This window comes from Lepus europaeus, chromosome 9, assembly GCF_033115175.1.
Source record: "Lepus europaeus isolate LE1 chromosome 9, mLepTim1.pri, whole genome shotgun sequence".
Lineage (NCBI taxonomy): Eukaryota > Metazoa > Chordata > Mammalia > Lagomorpha > Leporidae > Lepus > Lepus europaeus.
Window position 1 is genome coordinate 9,302,319 of NC_084835.1, and position 18,389 is coordinate 9,320,707.

Sequence of the window (18,389 nt, forward strand, 5' to 3'; positions counted from 1 at the left end):
AAAATGTGACAATATACATGGTGTATTGCCAGCCAGGGAAGCTCACCTGTGCTTCAATATTCAGAGTTCTTATTGGGGCTTCATTATTTGGCATGATTGATTGATTGATGGATGGATTACCTTTTTGAACTCAATCTCCAAGTCCCCCTCTTTGGAAGTCAGGCTAATGCCATGTGGCCAATAATGAGTAACAAGGCCAGCGCCATGGCTCACTTAGCTAATCCTCTGCCTGTGGCACCAGCACCCCAGGTTCTAGTCCCAGTTGGAGCACCGGATTCTGTCCCAGTTGCTCCTCTTCCAGTCCAGCTCTCTGCTGTGGCCCGGGAAGGCAGTGGAGGATGGCCCAAGTGCTTGGGCCCTGCACCCCATGGGAGACCAGGAGAAGCACCTGGCTCCTGGCTTCAGATTGGCGCAGCACACCGGCCATAGCAGCCATTTGGGGGGTGAACCAACAGAAGGAAGACCTTGTTCTATGTCTCTCTATCTCTAACTGTCTAACTCTGAAAGTTTAGAGGTTACTTCCAAGGAACCAGGGACAAAGGTCAGACTCCTCTTATGGCAAAGCCAAACTCTATTTTACACATGCTTAACTTGATATAGCAAATGTTTCTCAAACACTCCGAACCCCGTGTGAACAAGTACCATGGCTTGTTTATCTATGTTTCCACTGACTGACTCAGGTCTAACCTGGAGTGTATGCTTAAAATTAGATAATAGGCCGGCGCCGTGGCTTAACAGGCTAATCCTCTGCCTTGCGGTGCCAGCACACCGGGTTCTAGTCCCGGCTGGGGTGCCAGATTCTATTCCGGTTGCCCCTCTTCCAGGCCAGCTCTCTGCTATGGCCTGGGAAGGCAGTGGAGGATGGCCCAAGTCCTTGGGCCCTGCACCCGCATGGGAGACCAGGAGAAGCAGCTGGCTCCTGGCTTCAGATCAGCATGATGCGCCGGCCACAGTGGCCATTGGAGGGTGAACCAACGGCAAAAAGGAAGACCTTTCTCTCTGTCTCTCTCACTATCCACTCTGCCTGTCCAAAAAAAAAAAAATTAGATAATAGCCTTAGGACTTCACAGATGAATGAGAAAAAGTTCCTGTCTAAACGTTGTGTGTATTCTAAATTGAAATCATGACTGAACACTTTGAACTCGCCATCACTGGTGAGATGGTCTCTTCTTGTGTCCTCTGTAAACTGTTAGCTTCCTCCTGAATCTGTGCTTTGACCACAGGCCTTTCAGAAGTCACACTTGGGCAAAATACTACCACTTGTGCTTGAAGCCATGACTGGTCATGCTTCTGCTTCCCACTTCTTCCAGATGTAGCACATCCCCTTGGTTATGGTCAAGGAGGCACTTGAGTCTTCAGGGGCCAGCAGGGAGCTGTCGGACTGGGTCGTCTTCCTACTCCTGCTGTCACTTCTGCCCACCTATCTGTTTGTTTACCTACCCAGATCTGCTTCTGAGTACCACCGTTCACCTGTCATCTGGGTCCCAGCTCCTTTTTTGCTTTCAGTATCCATCTCTTTTGTCTTTGGTTTCTCCTTTTCCAAAAGATTATTAGATGTGTCTAAAAACATTTTCTGTTTAAAAAAATAAAATGAGAAAAACCCTCCCTCAAGCCCATATTGCCTTCCAGCTGCTGCCCCCATTTCTGTGCTCCCCTCCCCAGTAAATCGTCTGAGTTGTTTCAGCTTCAGCCTCCCCTTCATCTCACATCTTCTCTTCATCCCACTCCGTTCAGGCTGACCCGCATCATCCCTCTGCAGTTGCTCTTGACAAAATAATCTCCATGGTGCCGAGTCCTGTGGTCCTTTCAGCTCTATTTTGCAGACTTCCCAGTAGCATTTGACAAAATCGACTCCTCCCTCCCTGTGCACTTCCTTGGCTAGGCCTCCGTGATAGCACCCCTGATTGGTTTTCATTCTACTTCATTGGCTTCTCCATCTCAGCCTCCTTTGCTGACTCAACTTCTGCTAACCTCTGAATGTTATCGCCACAGAACTTGGGGGATGTTGCCTGGTGATTTTGGCCAGCCCAGATCCATTGTCTCCTGCCCTGACCATGCCTTTGAACTCCAGATTCACATTTCCAGCTCCTAGTTGACATCTTTACTTATATATCTGAAAAACATATTAAATGTAACACTACCAATGCAGAAGTCTTGTTTTCTTTCCTTGACCCTATTCCCTGCCCCAGGTTTCCCCAAGCAGTTCTGTGTAGGCCCATCCCTGCCTCTTTGCCCTTGTGGCATTCTGTCTTTTGCTCTCTGTGCCCTGGCCACCTTAGGAAGGAACTTTCTGTTAGCTGTGTCCTCTCTCTGAAAAGCTCTTCCCTTTGCTTCTCCTTGTTTTTACGTAACTGGCTTTTTCAAAATGGTGTAACTGCTGTTTCCTCAACCCTCCCAATCCAAAATGGCCACTTACTTGCTGGCTGCCACCTTACTGTGAGCTAAGGTTATCCTTGTCTGTTTATTTCTTCATCTCTTCCCGAATACAAGCTCCTCAAGAATATGGATTTGTTTACCACTATAACTCTAGGGTCTAGCGAAGTATCACCCATAGCCATTTAATACATAAACACTAGACCAGCAGTGGGGTGAGTGTGGTATGCTCAGGTGCAGTTAACCATGGAAAATTTAAACATAACTAAGTGTCTGCTTTAAAACAAAAAATTATTTATTTAAAAGGCAGAGTGACAGAGAGCTAACTTCCATCTACTGCCTCACCCCCAAATGGCTGCAACAGCCAATGCTGGGCCAGACTGAAATCAGGAGCCAAGAGTTCCACCCAGGTCTCCAACCATGGTGGCAGGAAACCTAAGTACTTGGGCCATGATCAGAGCTTTCACGTCACTAATTGGAGAAGATTCTAAAAGAAAGAAGGGTAGCAGATAGAGGAGTGAGGATGGTGAGTAGAAAGCACACTTTGTCTTTTAGCAGGCCTCTTAGATGGTTTAACTATGGAGAACAAAGAGTAGAAGACATGGGAGTGGGCCCAGGCCCACTAAGAGTATGCACAGCTCAAAGGAATAGGGACAGGAGCGAAAGGGGCATCGACCATGTCACCAAGAGCAAGGAGGTGAGCGGCACTGCCTGATTTGCTTGATTCTCACTCCCCCTGGTTAAGACTTGCCTGCCTTAGGGCTGCCCCGAATCTGCAGGGGCAACTGACCCTCTGTGCATGTACTGTTTTCAAGGTGGCAGTGACACCTGGTGGCCAGTGCGGGCCAAAGCGTCCAGGCTCTGTACCTAGAGCATCCTCCCTGTACTTTCAGTGCTGCCGTTGCTCCCACACAGTCTGTTTCCTGGTATCTGAGCTGGGCCTTGCATCCCTGGGACTCTGGAGAGGTGTGGGCTGCTCCGCAGACTCCCAGGTACCAGGTAGACAAAGCTTTCCAGTTATACCCATGGAGGTGGCAGCCAAGTCCCCTTCTGCACATGGTTAAGCTTTTTTCCATTTCTTATCACACTGACTCCATTTTTACTTACTTTCTTATTAAATCTGCCAGAGCCAAAACATTGAATTGCAAATGCAGGGCTGAGGGCCTGAGGCGAAGACTGGTGGCCCTCAGTTGGGCCACAGAAATGGCTTTTTCTTTGGCTTGTGGGTTAGACCCACGGGGAATGGATCTAAGACTCAGCCTTTGGAAGCAGTATTACATATTTGCTATTGAAGATGAGCCTCTTCTATCCTGAGCTGATCAGACCACACCTGTAATGTTGTTTCCAGTCTGAGGTTGCCGTGTAGGAATGACAGGCCAAATCTAACTGGAATTCGCTCAGGGGAGAAAGCCCCGTGGTGGAGGCATTTGGCAAATCTTTTCTGTGAGTGAAAGTTGAAGGAACTCGAGTTGAATAGCTGTCCTCTTAGGGAACCCTGAGGAGCATCTTGAGCTTAATGCTGTCATGAGATAGAACTGGTTCCAAGAGGCAAGTCTCCCAGGAGATGGGTTTTGACCTAGGGTAAGGAGTAGGCAGAGAAAGGAAATGGCTGCTCTGGGAAGCGGCCTGTGATGGCCATGTCACTGCTGATGTTCAGGCAGAAGTGGGACAAGCTGCCTGTCAGGGCTGTGTCAGAGGTGAGCTGGGTCTGGGGCTACTGGAGAAGGTTAATTTGAAAATCCTCTTCCAGACCCGGGATGCTGTGTCCCACCCTGTCTCTAGCCACAGGACCTGGAAAAGGCCAGGATACACATTCAAAAGCAAGGGACTGGGGCCAGATAGCCTCTCGTCTGTGGTGGGACATTCTGCAGGTCCTAGTTTACTGGCTCTCCTGTTGAAAGAGAGACTCAAAATGTTTGCAGCCAGGTGTGTCCATCCACAAAGGCTCAGGAGTTGCGGTCTCTTGAGTACAAGGATACCAGGACTGGAAAAGGGGCTCTCCATTCTGAGAAATGGGGTCTGAGGGCTTGCAGTTAGGGAAGCCACACAGTTGTCCCTCACATCCCAAACATGGAACTGAGCTTAGAAGAGGTAAATTTAGGACAAACGAGAAGCCTTCCTGCTTCCCACAGCAGAGTCTGCTTCAGAGAATTTGTTCCCCAGTGAGTATAAGCTGAGAATGCGAGGAGATGTGGGGCAGGTTCAGACAGAGTCACTTGTGACTGGATCCTGTAACAAACTATTAAGAGAAACTGACTCTTTGGGGACTAGCTTAACTTTTCAGGGACATCTTTAATCACTTGAGGCTGACATTCTGACCTTGGGTGACCTGACCTTCTGTGCCCCCATAGGATTCACGGGCTGCCCACGGGATATTTCTTGTGTCCTTGAGTTATGGGAGGGGCCCCGGTCGAGGAGATAAGCTCTGCCTGCAGAGCAGCCGTTCTCCTCGGAAAGGAAGGAAGAGCACCTTTTATAGCCTAACAGGGGAAGGAAGGTAGGCACTGGTGACTGCGGAAGTGAGCCCAGAAGGGTCCCAAGGTGCCTGGACTCATGCTGTCCCCTTTGCTCTGACTGAACCTACAACCTCCTGACCACATTCCTTCCGGCTGCCTCACTCTCCCTAGGGTCCTAGACCGGGGGAGCAGGCCTGGGGGAGCTGATCAGAACTGTTCTGTGGCGTGTCCGGCAAAGAACTTGGCCTGCCCCTTTGCCTGGGCCAGACCCTGGGACCCTTTCCCAATTTCCTGTCTCAGATATGCTGAGCAAGCGCTGGCCTTCCTCCATGGTGGAGTAGCTGGGCTGAGGCCAACAGCCTCTCCAGAGTTGAGTCACTGGTGCCTTTCCTTCCTGCTGGGACCTCAGGCAGGAGCTCCTCTCTCTCTCTGCTTATCTGCTGGAAGCCACAGTATGGCAGATTAAAGGTGCCTTCGACAGAAAGCCACAGACCTCATCCATGGACTTGGTTTTTCTCCAAGGCCAGGACTTCCTTTCAGGTCACCTCAAGAGCTAGTGTTTACTGTTTCTGAGGGATCTTGCTGGAGCTGAGTGATAGGCAGAGGGCATGATTCGGATAGCCCGGCTCAGAATCCCCCACGCAGGAAACCACTGTGTACCAGGTGACAGGAAGCCACCCAGCAATATCTTCTTCACTGATGCATGAAATTCCAGCATTAGAGCTTCATTTCTTTGGATTTATATTTATTATTATTTAAATAATAGTCATGCTCACATCAATACTTTGCCTAGCACTTTACAGTTTATAAAACACATTCACTGTTTTAAGCCTCACAGCCCTTATGAGACAGTTGGCCTGGTAATTCTTTGGTGCACATGTCAGTAATGAGACTGCAAAAGAGTTCAGGGTCACCAGCTGCTAAGCAGGAGAGCTGGATCTTCTGGCCCCTAGTCCAGGGACTTCTCCATGACACCATACACTGTGCCCATTTAGTGCTACCACTGGAACACTGGGGAAAGTAAGAATAAAGAGAACTGGATGTTTGTGACCTTGTATAAGGAAAACCCTCAGTCTCCTCTCTTGGCAGCTGAGTGCTGGCCCCATGAAACTGGGGAGTCTCTGAGCTTCACCAGCTCTGGCTTGCCTCCCGGACTTGTTTGGTGACTGCAGCCTTTGGCTGGATGCCAGCCTCATTGGTGTCAGTGGGGGACAATAGCACCCTCCTCCTCAAGGTCTGTGCCTACAGGACACCTCTGCCTGGGCCTAGTAGCCCCAGAGTCTTGTTGGGTTCAACACTGCAGCTAAAAAGGACTTGCCTCTTAGCTCAGACATCTAAAGAACTGAAAAACGCTTGAAAGAATCAATGGAAGTCCAGAGCCAGTAGAGCTTGTGGAAGTCACAAGTGAACCACATGAGCCCCGCACAGACAGTGTCCCTAATCAGTTTGTCCAGACCCATCCCAAACACTTCTCATGCCAGGAAGCCAGGCCTGCACACTATTCAGGTTAACACTGGACCAGTTTTAGTTTTCTGCTGAGCCCTAGCTGCTTCCACGGTTACCTAATTTAATCCTTACAATTTTCCCATTTGTGAAACTTGAGACTCAAGAGATTAACTTGCCCAGAGTCATATGAAGAAAGATGCCATTCCCAGGCTTCTCGTCATCCTGTCTCCTACAGGGACCTGCTTTAGTCTGCCAGCACCCCTCCCCTTGAGAGAGGTGCCCAGAGCTGGCTGCAGTGCTCTTCCTCACAAGGGTTGATCGGCCAAAAGAGCAGCCACCCCACGACTTCCTCTCGCTGGCAAGCTGGTACTTCTCCAGCCGCATCAAGTGTTTGGCAGCAGCATTTCCAGCTCACACCGTCTGGGTTGCTGTCATCCTGTGAGCCCAAGGTTGTTTTGGTTTTTGTTCTTATGCTACTACAAGGCCATGCATTCCCCTTCCTTTCCGTGTGCAGCTGGGCACAAGCACTGGACTTCACATTCTTACCTGTTTGAGTCAACTCAACTTCCGCTCGGTCTGAGCGTGAGTTCCTGCTGCAGGCTGGCTGCAGGCCAGACTTTGGCTGTGACGCCAGACTTCTGTGGAATTTGGCATCCCAGGAGGCCCTTTGTGACTGGAGACAGATCCCGTGGTAGCCAAACTCCGCAGGGAATAGGCCCTCAGCCCTAGCAGACATCAGGCTTGTGGGTGGAGCCAAAGAGTCTCAGCCTGGCAAGGGAAGGTCCTAGGGGATTCTCTTCCCTGCCTCCCATGGCCCCTGAGAAGTCCTCAGTGCACAATCTCGGTGGAGCCATGGATAGGAGAAGCTCCCTAGGCACCACCAAGGGTGGCCAAGCACATTCTCAGGCTCCAGCCCAAAGGACGGCCTCTGGGAGCTGTTGCCCTGAAGCTTTGGGAAGGGCGTTTGGGGATCAGTTCATCCTTGCGTGTCTCATGCATATGGCTGGGGAGAGCCAGGGCCTGCATGGTGTGACCCCCACCATTAACTCATCTGTTGATTGTCTAGAGTTCTACATTAAAGCTTAAATCTATGGAATTTTGAAAGTTTTTTCCTAGACTCATAGATTCTTAGAGTTGGAAAGAACCTTAGTGTTCATCTAATCTATCTCATATTTAATGAAAGAATATTCTGTACAGTGTCTTTGCCAAGTAATTCTCTAGCCTCTGTGTGAGCACATCCAGCTCCCCAGACGGCCCACTTCACTGTTTTTACAATGAAAGATTCTTTCGACTCATATATGTGAAAGTCTGCCTTTGTGGAGCTTTTACCCACTGACCCTGGTTCTGCTCTCTTTCTGTGTGGTACTCTCAGAAAATATCTCTTCTCTCAGAGAAGAGCACAGTTGGCTGTTTTTGGCCCACATAAGAGGTGACTCCCTGGCAGCCACCAGTGGTACCTGGGGTGAGGGCATGGTGGGGGAACCAGTGGCTCCATAAACCCTGTGTTATCTGCTGCCCCTCACTGGAGTATCCGTTTCAGGAGAAGAGAGGTTGTGACATTGATGGTATGGCCTAGACCAGAGAATAAAGCGTAGGGAGTCAGGCCTGGGAGGACTAGATATGTTTAGGACATAATGGAGAGAAGCCTAGGAAGGTTCATTACAGCCATGCTGGAGGAATTAGGGATGCCAATAAAATAGTACTCACCTCGCAGAACTAATGTGAGTATGAGGGAGGTGCCCTGGCACTAGAAAGCACTCTGTCAGTGTTGGCTGTCAGTGACTTAGGAAAGATAAAGTGACACACCAAGCTGGAAAGGGTTTCAGAGGATAATGGGTAGCCACTGAGAAGATCAATTGGAGCAGAGACAGAAGAATTAGGAGACGGTTCTAGTCTAAGCAAGGTTGGTCAAGAGATAAGTGATAAATCTTAGGTCTCAGCGGGGAAGAACTGAGACATCTTGAAGGCTGACTGGATGGAGTGGTCTCCAGCGGGTTGCTGGATGTGGGTACTGCAGTGCCAGGGCTCAGACTAAGCCTGTGGATCCTCTGAGAGTGCTTGAGAGAAGGGAAGGGAAATGCTGGACTTTTGGCTGTGCTTTTTGAGTGTTGGGGCTTGTAGGTACAGTGGGCACTCTCTGAAGTGGTAGCAAGGAGGGCGTTTAAAAGCCCCCAGCCTATTCCTGTCAAGAATCCTCCTGGAGGAACGGTTTGAGGTAATGCTGTTATCGAAAGGCAGTGCCAGTGGGAAAGGTACACGGTTACTTCTTAGGGAATGGGGCAGAAAGAGGCCTCTGTAGGCATGGCGGGAATAGATGGCTAGAATCAGAGACTCAGGACAGTAGGGAACAGGGGAGAGAATGTGGGAGTGGGACTGGGGGCAGTCACAGGAGGGCCCCTGGGAGAGGAACAGAGAGAAGGCAGAGTCGTGCTTTTAGCCCACTGCACAGCCCCGCTTCAGACACCCCCTCGTTGACATCACCATTGGCCTGCTTGACTGGTTTACGTTTCATAGAGCATTTCTCTTGTCCTGCATTCAAGCTCCAGATGCTCCCTGCCTTTAAGACAAGTGTTAGACAAACTAAGTCACAGGGTCTTTGGTCCCATTAGGGCATAATCAAAATCGCACCTGGGAGTGCAGCCATGCTGGTGGGCAGAATGTAATTACGCTATTAGAGGGGAGAAACAGCTTGGCCTTGAGCATTTTGAGAAGCATTAACATCTTACTCCTTCCCTCTGGGTAAAGAGGGCTCTAGGAAACGCTTGGCTGCCCTTTCCTTTGAGCCCCTCCTTGTGGGAGTTTCAGCCCAGCCCAGAGAGTGGATCTGACCCCCTGAGTGAGCCCCAGAACAGACTGCACACTGCGCTAGCTCCAGATGAGAAAGGGACTGTGGCTACCTGGTCTTGCCACCCCATACTCTCCTGCCCCTGGAGCCACCTGGAGCCCCCTGGAGCCCAACCAGTCTCAAGTTTGGAGTTGGTCCTCCCTTTCCTGTAGGGAGCCAGGCCAGTGAGGGGGGTGGGGCTGGACATGAGGTAGGCACCTGCGAAGAAACCGGATGGGTTTGGCAGTCTCATTGCTTCCAGAAGAAAACAGATCTAAAAGGGAGCAAAGAAAGGAAAGTGGAGAAGGTGTTAGTCACTGTCTGTCAGCCCCAAATGCCCGCCCTGTGCCCCCATCAAACCCCAGAGCTGGAGGGCCCCCAGTGATGTTTCTGGAACAACTGAAACTTTTGGCCGGGTCGCACCTGGATTTCAGTGAGCCTTGCCGCGGAGCCACAGGGTTTCTCTTTGGAATTCGCTTGGAGTTCTGTTTTTATCACTTTTGCATTTTTGTCTTCCAGAGTGGAACACTTAAGGATCCGGACTCAAGCAAGACCCCACCTCAGCGGCCACCCCCCCAAGGTTGTTTACAGTATATTCTCGACTGTAATGGCATTGCAGTAGGGCCAAAACAAGTCCACGCTTCTTAACGTGATTGGTAGTTAATTTTTTCAAAGCAGAAATTTTAAGCCAAAAACAAAAGGAAAAAACAAAAACAAAAAGAAAGGAAAGTGGGGAGGGGAATACAGTGCCCCCCCGGTGCCGTTGCTGCGTTCCTTCGATGCTGACTGGACTGTGTTTTCCTATGCAGTGTCAGCACCTCTGTCTGGGTGTTTACCTGTTCCTGTTTGTGCTTGTAATGCTCACTAAAGTTTCTCTGTGTAACTTGTGATGCCAGGGCTGTTTGTCAACAGTGTACAAAGAATTGTGCCTCTCTGAGTCCAGTGTGACGCTATCTGCTGGGTGGTTTGATAGTATTTTTTGAGCTATTACGTAATGTGGGGTGAAGTAGTAGTGGGGAGGTGGACAGGGGAGACACAAAAAACATAAAAATAAAATCCTGCTGCTCCCCTGTACTTCCAGGCTTATATTAACACCCCATCCCCACCCCCACTTACCTCCATGGTTGTGCTCGGGACCTTCAGCGAACTGTGCTTTTGCTTCCTTCCTGCATGTCTAGGGTTAATAGATAGAACTGTAAGAGATTTTTCAAGGTCTAATTTCCATTGCTTCATCCATTGGATTTGAAGGCATCCACCTTTTTTCCATTTGCTAAAACTGGGTGCAGTCTGAGTTTGTGTGACTAGGCTGGCTGTGCTTGTAGAGCTCTTGTGTTGTCAGTGATGAAATACAGAGAACAGCTATTTCCAGGAATGTGTCCTGTAGTTGACATCCCGGTGTACACTTTTTTTTTTTTTAATTATTCTTAACTAATTAGCTATGAGATTGAACAAAACATGAAACAATTATGAGGCCGCTGATGTGCAATATCCACGTGACCTTGTGAGCATTCTGCGTATTGATCTCGTCCACCGCTGTAGTTTCTTCGTTGTTGCTGTTTCCAAATCAGCCATACGTGCGCTTCTGTGGAACCACGGCTGTTTTGTATTCCCCAAAGCTTGACCTGTGTACAGAGATGATTCTCTAGCAGTGCTGAACGGAGAGAGCAGGGAGCTACTGAAAGTCTGGGAAGGAGTTGACCATTCTGCTCTTGGCCTCTCCTGAGGCACAACACGAGACCAAATGAAAAATGTCCCATGTCACTCGAGTGGGTACACTGCCTGCGGGACTCTGAGCTCGACTCCTGCTTTAGTTCTTAGCTGCTTCTCGAGCCCTCCAGAGGCCAGAGAAAGAGGAGCTTTGTCTTTCCCAGGAAGGACTGTCTCCAGTGCTGCTGCAGTGGGATTGGAACAGAGGCTCCACAGCTGTGGCTCTGGGAGAGCCCTCCCGCCAGGGTGTCCTTCTTCCTGCAGCAAGCAGCACCTGGGTGGATGTGGGGCGGTCGCTTAACCAGGCCTTGGCCCCAGTGTCTCATCTTGCCATCTCCTGGCCAGGCTAGGGATGGGCAGTAGACGGCCCGTGGGAGTTCATGCTCCCGGTTTGCCTTTTAAGAAGAAATGCTTCTGGCTGTACTTCTACATTTCCTCCCACCTCTGCACTGACATGTCACAGTCTGGACCACCAGGTCGAGGAGTAACTAGCGTCGTAGTATGTAACACGAGTTAAGTGTCAAGGGACTCGTGCCCTGGTCTCTTCTTTGGTTACTGGCAGATTCTGAACTCACTGAGAAATGCACTGAGTGTGAATGTTCCCGTCTGGGATCCCTCCCTGAGGTGAGGTGGCAGTTGATCTGCTGTAAATATATATATATACATATGCACTCCCAAGTGGGATGCTTAAGAGTCGGGTCTTTAAATACCTCCCAGTCTGATGGAATGACAGAAAAGAGTAAAGTAGTGTTTCCCAGAGTGGAGGAATACATTTCTTTCTTTTTGATTTTTTTGTCCAAGTGATGAGCTGATGGTGGTGTTGCTTCTCTGCATGTTATCAGTGTGTACATTCAGGTGCTTTTCATGTGACATTTGTGAGCCCACAAACACACAGTTGCCGTTTGAATTCAGTCAGGCTACAGGGTGGTGTCAGCCAAGTCCTCTCAGGCAGGGGAGAAAGTGGTTAGGGATCCCACTGCCACGGGCAAGTGGACAGCATCACCTGACTGTCATGTGCCCTCGGGCAGCATGCTAAGGGACAACTCTGTGCCTGAGGGACATTCATGTCACAGTGTAGGACTGCCGTTCAGGTGTTTTGTACCCATTTCTTTTCTGATGTTGTCCCCTTTTTTTGTACCGATCCAGCTGGGAGAACCTCAGCCAATGCTGGAAGTGTGATTGAAGTACCTCTCTTTTGTGACTCTCTTGTACAGCTCAATGTGCAATAAAGGAAAAGTTATATCTGTCTTCAGTGTTAAGTTGTAAAGTTTCTGGCTATTCAAGTATCTCTGTACAAGTGGTAAAGCACTCTGGTTTCTGGTTCAAGAGGCCGAGATATCAACCTGCATGAGTTTATGAGAAAATGTTAATACAAATAATGCCAAGCTTTGGAAAAGGAAAAGACGATTGATTTGGAATAATCCACTAATCTCTCATCCTCACTAGTTATTTGACTTGAGATTGAAACTTCTTAAACACACAGAATTCCATGTATTTATGTGTGTATTTATTTATGTGCAACTAACCCTGGTGTTAATTGGTTACTGAGGATAAAGGGGAGTCCTTGCCGGGTGACAGTGAAATGGGCCAATGTCCACGAGTGCATAGTGGCATAGCCGCCATCTGCCTCTCCAGAGGCTACAAGTGTTCTGGCTTGTCTAGAAAACTCAGCAGCAACACAGCTCAGCTTCTCTTGACTTTCATTAGGCTTTCTCTCCAGCAGACCCAGGAAGGTGGACTCTGAGACTGAGACTGAGAAATTGGGTCTCCCAGGCCAGTTGTTCGTTGTTTTCTCCTGGTCATTACGTGCTGAGGGCGTGTCTTTGACTTCAGAGTGTAGGAGTCCCCTGAGTAAAACCCGAGCTGTCTGATACCTCGTCACCCTCCAGAGAAGGAAGGGCAGCTTTTCCCTCAGGTCACCAGATGGGTTTACATCTTTTGCTGGTCCTTTTCTTGGGGTCTCTTCTTGCCAGATGATACCCACAACATCCCTGGGAAAAATGGGGTTTGGAAGTCTGGAGAATCTCACCACATACACCTGAGAGGCACATCCTCTCTCAGCCTGGTGCTCAGAGGCAAATACACGCCTGGGAAGAAAGGTTATCTCCTGGCTGTGGGAGTGAATGCCAACCTGAAGCCCAGGTGAGGTGGGTGTGGCTGTCAGGCACATGCAGGCCTGGAGCAACACGAAGGGTATGAGCCAGAGATCCTCAGTGGTGATCCTAGCGCACAGAGTCCCTTTTGAAGCCATTTCTCCGTGAAACACTTGTCATCTCAAAGATTGCTAAGACTTGGGCTCACTATGCCAACAGCTTTGTGGTTGGAAAAACCGAGGCCCTAAGAGGTTTGGAGTCACTGATGGACGTTCCTGGGTTTTCAGACTCCCAGTCCCTGTCCTTCCACTGCTCTTGTACGGCATCTGCTCCGAGGAATTTGCGAGTTCCTGTAAGCCCTAGTGCAGGTGGCAGACGAGTGGGGGCTTCGGTGAGACAGTTCGCCTCTGCCTGGGGCCTGCTCGCGCTTGGCTTTCTTCCTTGTCCTCCTGACTTATGCTGTGATGGAGCTGCTGTGTCTCTGAGAAGGATCAAGTAGTGGCCATGTTTGGGGTAACCAGGGACTCCAGTAGGAGCCCTGCAGGGCCTTGGATGCCTCCTTGTAACAGAGCTTATCCTTTTGATAATTAACTAACCACACCCTTGGATGTAAATTCTAATAAGGAAACCCTTTGATTGCAGTTAAATTATGAAGTTTTTCTTGTACTGAACCTAGGGGGTCCAGGGCAACCCCAAGGAACGCAGCCCCCAGGCAAGGTCCTGCCTCCACGCCGGCACCCCCCTGGACCATCACTGCTACCTTCCTCCTCTTCCTCCTCCTCTTCTTCCTCCTTCTCGGCTCCCCAGCGGCCGGGCGGCCCCACCACCACCCACGGAGATGCACCCTCCAGCAGCAACTCCCTGGCAGAGGCCCAGCCACCCCCGGCTGCTCCACCACAGAAGCCCCAGCCTCACCCACAGCTCAAGTAAGAGACAACTCAGCAGCTCCTCCCCTCCCCTCTTCCTGCCCCTCCTCCTGGGCCTCGGGCTCCACCACTGCTAGACAGCTCCTGCAGGCAGGCCTCCTGCCACAGAGATTGTGTAGTGGGATTTTTTGGTTCTGTGTGTGTGTGCTTTTAGGTGAGGGAACGGCTGGGTTTGACTGGGAAAGGGGGAGAGAGGGAAACGAAAGTGTGAGGTTCAGCGTGTGCTCACACCCTCTCCTTTCTTCCTGGGGAGTGGCACTTTGCCAGTGTTCAGTTCCATCTCTAGTCTTGCGCTAGCTTAGGGCTTTGTTTGGTTTGTTTTTTTTTTTTTCAACCCCATCTCCCACTCTTTTTTTCCATCCCTTTTCTCTTCTCTCTTTATGTGTATCTCTCCTTCTTAAAAAATTTTTTTTAATCTTTCCTGCCTCTGACTCACACTTCGGGGTATACGGTCAGCAAGGCTGCCCAGAAGCAAAAGGGGGAAAGTAGTTGACTCCATCTGGATGTTTACCGTCCACTCTGTCCAAAGGAGGTCATCTTCTGTGTGGACAGCAGAGGAGCTCCTGGGTAGAGACCTGAGGGGCACTGTCCCCCTGGGCTCCCTCGTTCCCATTCCCAGCAGTCACCCTTGAAGACCCCATCACAGTGTCTGGCTACTTAGGAGGGCACTGAAGACCCCATGGCAACAGCAGAGCTGTTCTTGAGAGGGGCAGTGCTAGGGTGAGGGTAGTGGTCAGTTGCACCCACTCCCCCAGAACTAAAAATGCCTGACAGACTTCAGTGTCCCTAGACTTCTGTCACCACTGTCAGCAGAGATAGCTTTAGCAGGGGAGGGGTAGGACTGACCCATCTAGGTTTCTTAGAATGGGGTGGTAGGTAGTAGATGAATCTCAGGAAGGGACAAAGGGGACAACAGCAGTTTGTAGTGCAGCTGAGCCCCTTAGAGATCACCTAGCTATTGCACAGATGAGAAAATTTTACTTGGAGAGTTTCAGTTTTGTTCCTCAATTTTCTTTCTCCTTGGTTGAGGCCGGTTGTCCAGATGGTCAATTTCTGTGGGTCTTCCAGTTTTACATAATGTTAGGGGCATCCCCTACTCTGCTCTCCAACTCTGGCCAGTGGTACCTCTCATGTCTTAGCTGTACATCCCTCCTCAGCCACTGTCCCCCCACCAGCACACACGCCACTATCACCACCACCAGTCTGAGCGCAGATTTCCGGGTCGTCACTGCCTCTGGGCTGAAGCGTCTAGTGACAGGCTGGAGGCTCGTACCTGATGCCCTCTGCCTGTGCGTGCAGAAGAGCCCCCCCCCCCCCCCGAGGCTAGCATGCTGGGGCCTGTCTCCAGCCCTGCGGAAAGGCAGGGCATCTGTTCACAATCACCGCTCACGGTCCTGTGGCAGGGACTTTCCTGGGCTGCACCCAGCATTTACGGGAGGGCTAGGAGTCCCCAGACGACAGATGAGTTCTGGAACCAGCAGCAAAGAGACCCGGTGGGAGTCCAGGAAGAGACAAGAAGGGCCAGTGGGGAAGCTGGACCTTTTACCCTGTCCTGGAGTGTGGGCTTGGCCTCCCCAGGCCTCCTGCTTTCAGTTTTTGTCTTTGAATCCCTAGTCTCTGATTGGAAAAATAGGTCCCTAAAAAGTGTGAGGGTTGGGTTCTTTGCTTAGAAAGCTGTGTAAGAACCACGGGGAGGCCTGGACTGTGTCTGTTTTACCCAAGGACATCACAGTCCCCACAGACCTCGTATCAGGCTCCTCTGAAGTAGGTAGCAAGCATGGCTGTGTCCCTTTTAAGAGTAGGGAAATTGAGGCATTAGTATTTGTGGCCAACCTGAAAGAATCTTCTGCAGTCAGAGAGGAGAGCAGAATAGAAAGAACACAGAGATCCTCATTTTACCAAATATCTGCACATCAGGGATGAGAAACCAAGGCCCACACAGGTGTGTGGCTTGCCTAAGGGCAGAGATGAGGGTGTGACTTTGACCCAGGTCTTCTGATGCTGGGTCCTCCACTTGACAGTTGGCAGAAAAAAAGAAAAGTGCAAGAATCCGCAGTCTCCTGGTCTCTGCCTTCCACCAGAGGAGACGGGCACAGGGTTTCTAGATTAGTGCTTACCAAGTTGGACCTCGGAAACCTAGCCCTCAGGCATTCTACAGCTGAATAGCGGAAAGAGCCTTTGAGTCACCCCTTCTCCTTCCTCTTCTCTCTTCCCCTCTGCCTCGTCCCCACACCTCCCCTGTCTTAGCAGCTCTGGAGGTGAGGAAATGCCAGAGGGGCCTCCCAGTGCCCTGCAGGCTTTCTCCTCCGTCACTCTGGTCTCCTTGGGGCGGGGATGGGGGTTCTCCTTGTGTCTCCTCGTGTCACCGTCCTGTGTGCCTCGCTGGGAACACCACCCTCTCACGTTCTCTCTGGTTTTTATCTTCAAGCAAGTCGCAGTCCCTGACAAATGCCTTCAGCTTCTCTGAGCCCTCCTTCTTCCGGTCTTCAACCAGTGAGGATGAAGCCAAAGCAGAGACCATCCGGAGCTTGAGGAAGTCCTTTGCCAGCCTCTTTTCAGATTAGCTCTGCAGAAACGGGGGCACCCGGCCCGACTGGGAGAGGCATCTAAGACATTCAACAGCAGTCAGCCACTGTGGGTGGTGGTGTCTCATGACCTTGGTGTGTGTAGCCCCTCCCTCTTCTCCAGTGTGCTCAGTGATGTCGCGCAGCCCAGAAAAGACCATGTGACAGTCTCAGGGCAGGTGCCTTCCAGAGAGGGGCACGTGAAATCAAAGAGGAGAGAGCCGCTTCCCTGTAGTCACAAGAGCTTCCTCCTGAAGTCATCATTCGCTGTGAGCTTAGTGGCCTTATCGTGACAGTGCCATCATGTCTTATTCTTCCCCGCCAAGCCAGCACTAATTTAGCTGAGGATTCCTGGCAGCTTCCCCTAGTGAGATGCAGCGCTCAGCATGCCCCGTGCCCCGTAGTCAGTGCTACCTGTGTGGGAAGTATACACTTACCTAGAAGTACTCTTGGCTCTAAGTTTTTAGAACTTTCCCAAACCTGTTGAACTTTGTCACACCTGTTGAACTGTTTAAAGTGCACCTGCCCATGGGGCCGGTGCTGTGGTACAGCGGGTTAATACCCTGGCCTGAGGCGCCAGCATCCCATATGTGCGTCGGTTCAAGCCCCGGCTGCTCCTCTTCTGATCCAGCTCTCTGCTGTGGCCTGGGAGAGCAGTGGAAGATGGCCCAAGTCCTTGGGCCCCTACACCCTGGTGGGAGACCCGGAGGAAGCTCCTGGCTCCTGGCTTCAGATTGGCGCAGCTCTGGCCATTGTGGCCAATTGGGGGGTGAACCATTGGATGGAAGACCTCTCTCTCTCTCTCTCTCTGTCTTTCCTCTCTCTGTGTAATTCTGACGTTCAAATAAATAAATAAATCTTAAAAAAAAAAAAAAGTGCACCTGCCCAACCCCTGAGACTCCCTGGCTGTTGTGCACTGCTGACTTGAGAACAAGGGTCTGCAGCTTCCCCGTTCTCCCCTCTGGAGAGCGGTTCTTACACGCCAGCTGCAGCGACCTTGCACTCCCAAGTTGCACCATCGAGGAGAATGCATGCCACTAAAACAGTAGTGTGCCGCATCTTGTGTTCCTTTCCTAATAAATGTGAAGACCTTTGGTGTAATAAAAGCAGCAGCATTGACCAGCATTTGATTCAGCCATGAGGTCTGCCCTCAGACACTCTTTAGACCGAAAGAGTGCACATAAATGTATGTGTGTATGTGTAGTGAAAAGTCTGGGAGGGGAAGCTGCCTTTGTCAGCGTGTGTGCATGAGAGAGAGGGAAGAGAAAGTGTGTGTGATTGTTGGTGTACACTATGGTTGTAAGTGATAGAGAATGTGTCTTTTATCTGTCACTTATACTGAGCCTCCCGACGCTGCCACAGTGAATCTGTCCCCTCCAGGACAGCTGGCTTGCCTTCAGCCACTCAGCGCCTCTTCCTGTTTTACTGAACTTGAAGCTTTGTGAAGAAGCATAGCACCCTTGCTCCTATAGCAGACATGGTTCCCCACTCGTCTGGTCTATCATCAAGCTCCTTAGCTGAGCCCACGTGGTGGTGCCAACAAGGCTGGACCGACTGATCTGAGGACCAGGGCCCCAGATGTCGTCCTCCAGCCCTTCCAGGTGGGCTCCCAGGGATTTCATTCTGGCTTTTTCATGACTGGCAAGAAATGTTGTGAAGATAAATACCCATCTGCGCTGATGAAAAGAAACAAACACTTACCCGGCTGATTGGCTACACAAGTTACCCATCCTACTAACAAGACGACCCTGTGCCAGCGCCGCTGCCTTGCTTACTCTCCTCACAAGCTGGATGCTGAGAAGTCAGAATATGACTTCCTCTGGTACCAGCATGTCCTTTCTAACTCATTGATCCTGTGTTTTCAGGGATTGAGAACTGTACCTTCTTCTTACACTTGAAAAACAGGAAATAGAACCCCTCCACTGAGAGACACCTGCAAAGCAAAACTAGGGACCAGACCAGCTATCCAAGGCACGGTCACTGGGCTGAAGCTCATTGAT

At 50.5% G+C, this 18,389-nt stretch overlaps 1 protein-coding gene across 1 annotated transcript in view; it reads left to right on the forward strand.

Moving 5' to 3' along the window:
* The window catches only part of SYN2 (synapsin II), a 184,598-nt gene extending 167,196 nt beyond the window's left edge, over positions 1–17,402 (forward strand). The window contains exons 11-13 of the mRNA XM_062200461.1: positions 9,619–9,679; positions 13,576–13,825; positions 16,254–17,402. Of these exons, the coding sequence (XP_062056445.1) occupies positions 9,619–9,679; positions 13,576–13,825; positions 16,254–16,389 (447 nt within the window). The 3' untranslated portion in view covers positions 16,390–17,402. The remainder of the gene's footprint in view (positions 1–9,618; positions 9,680–13,575; positions 13,826–16,253) is intronic.
* Positions 17,403–18,389: the final 987 nt, after the last annotated feature.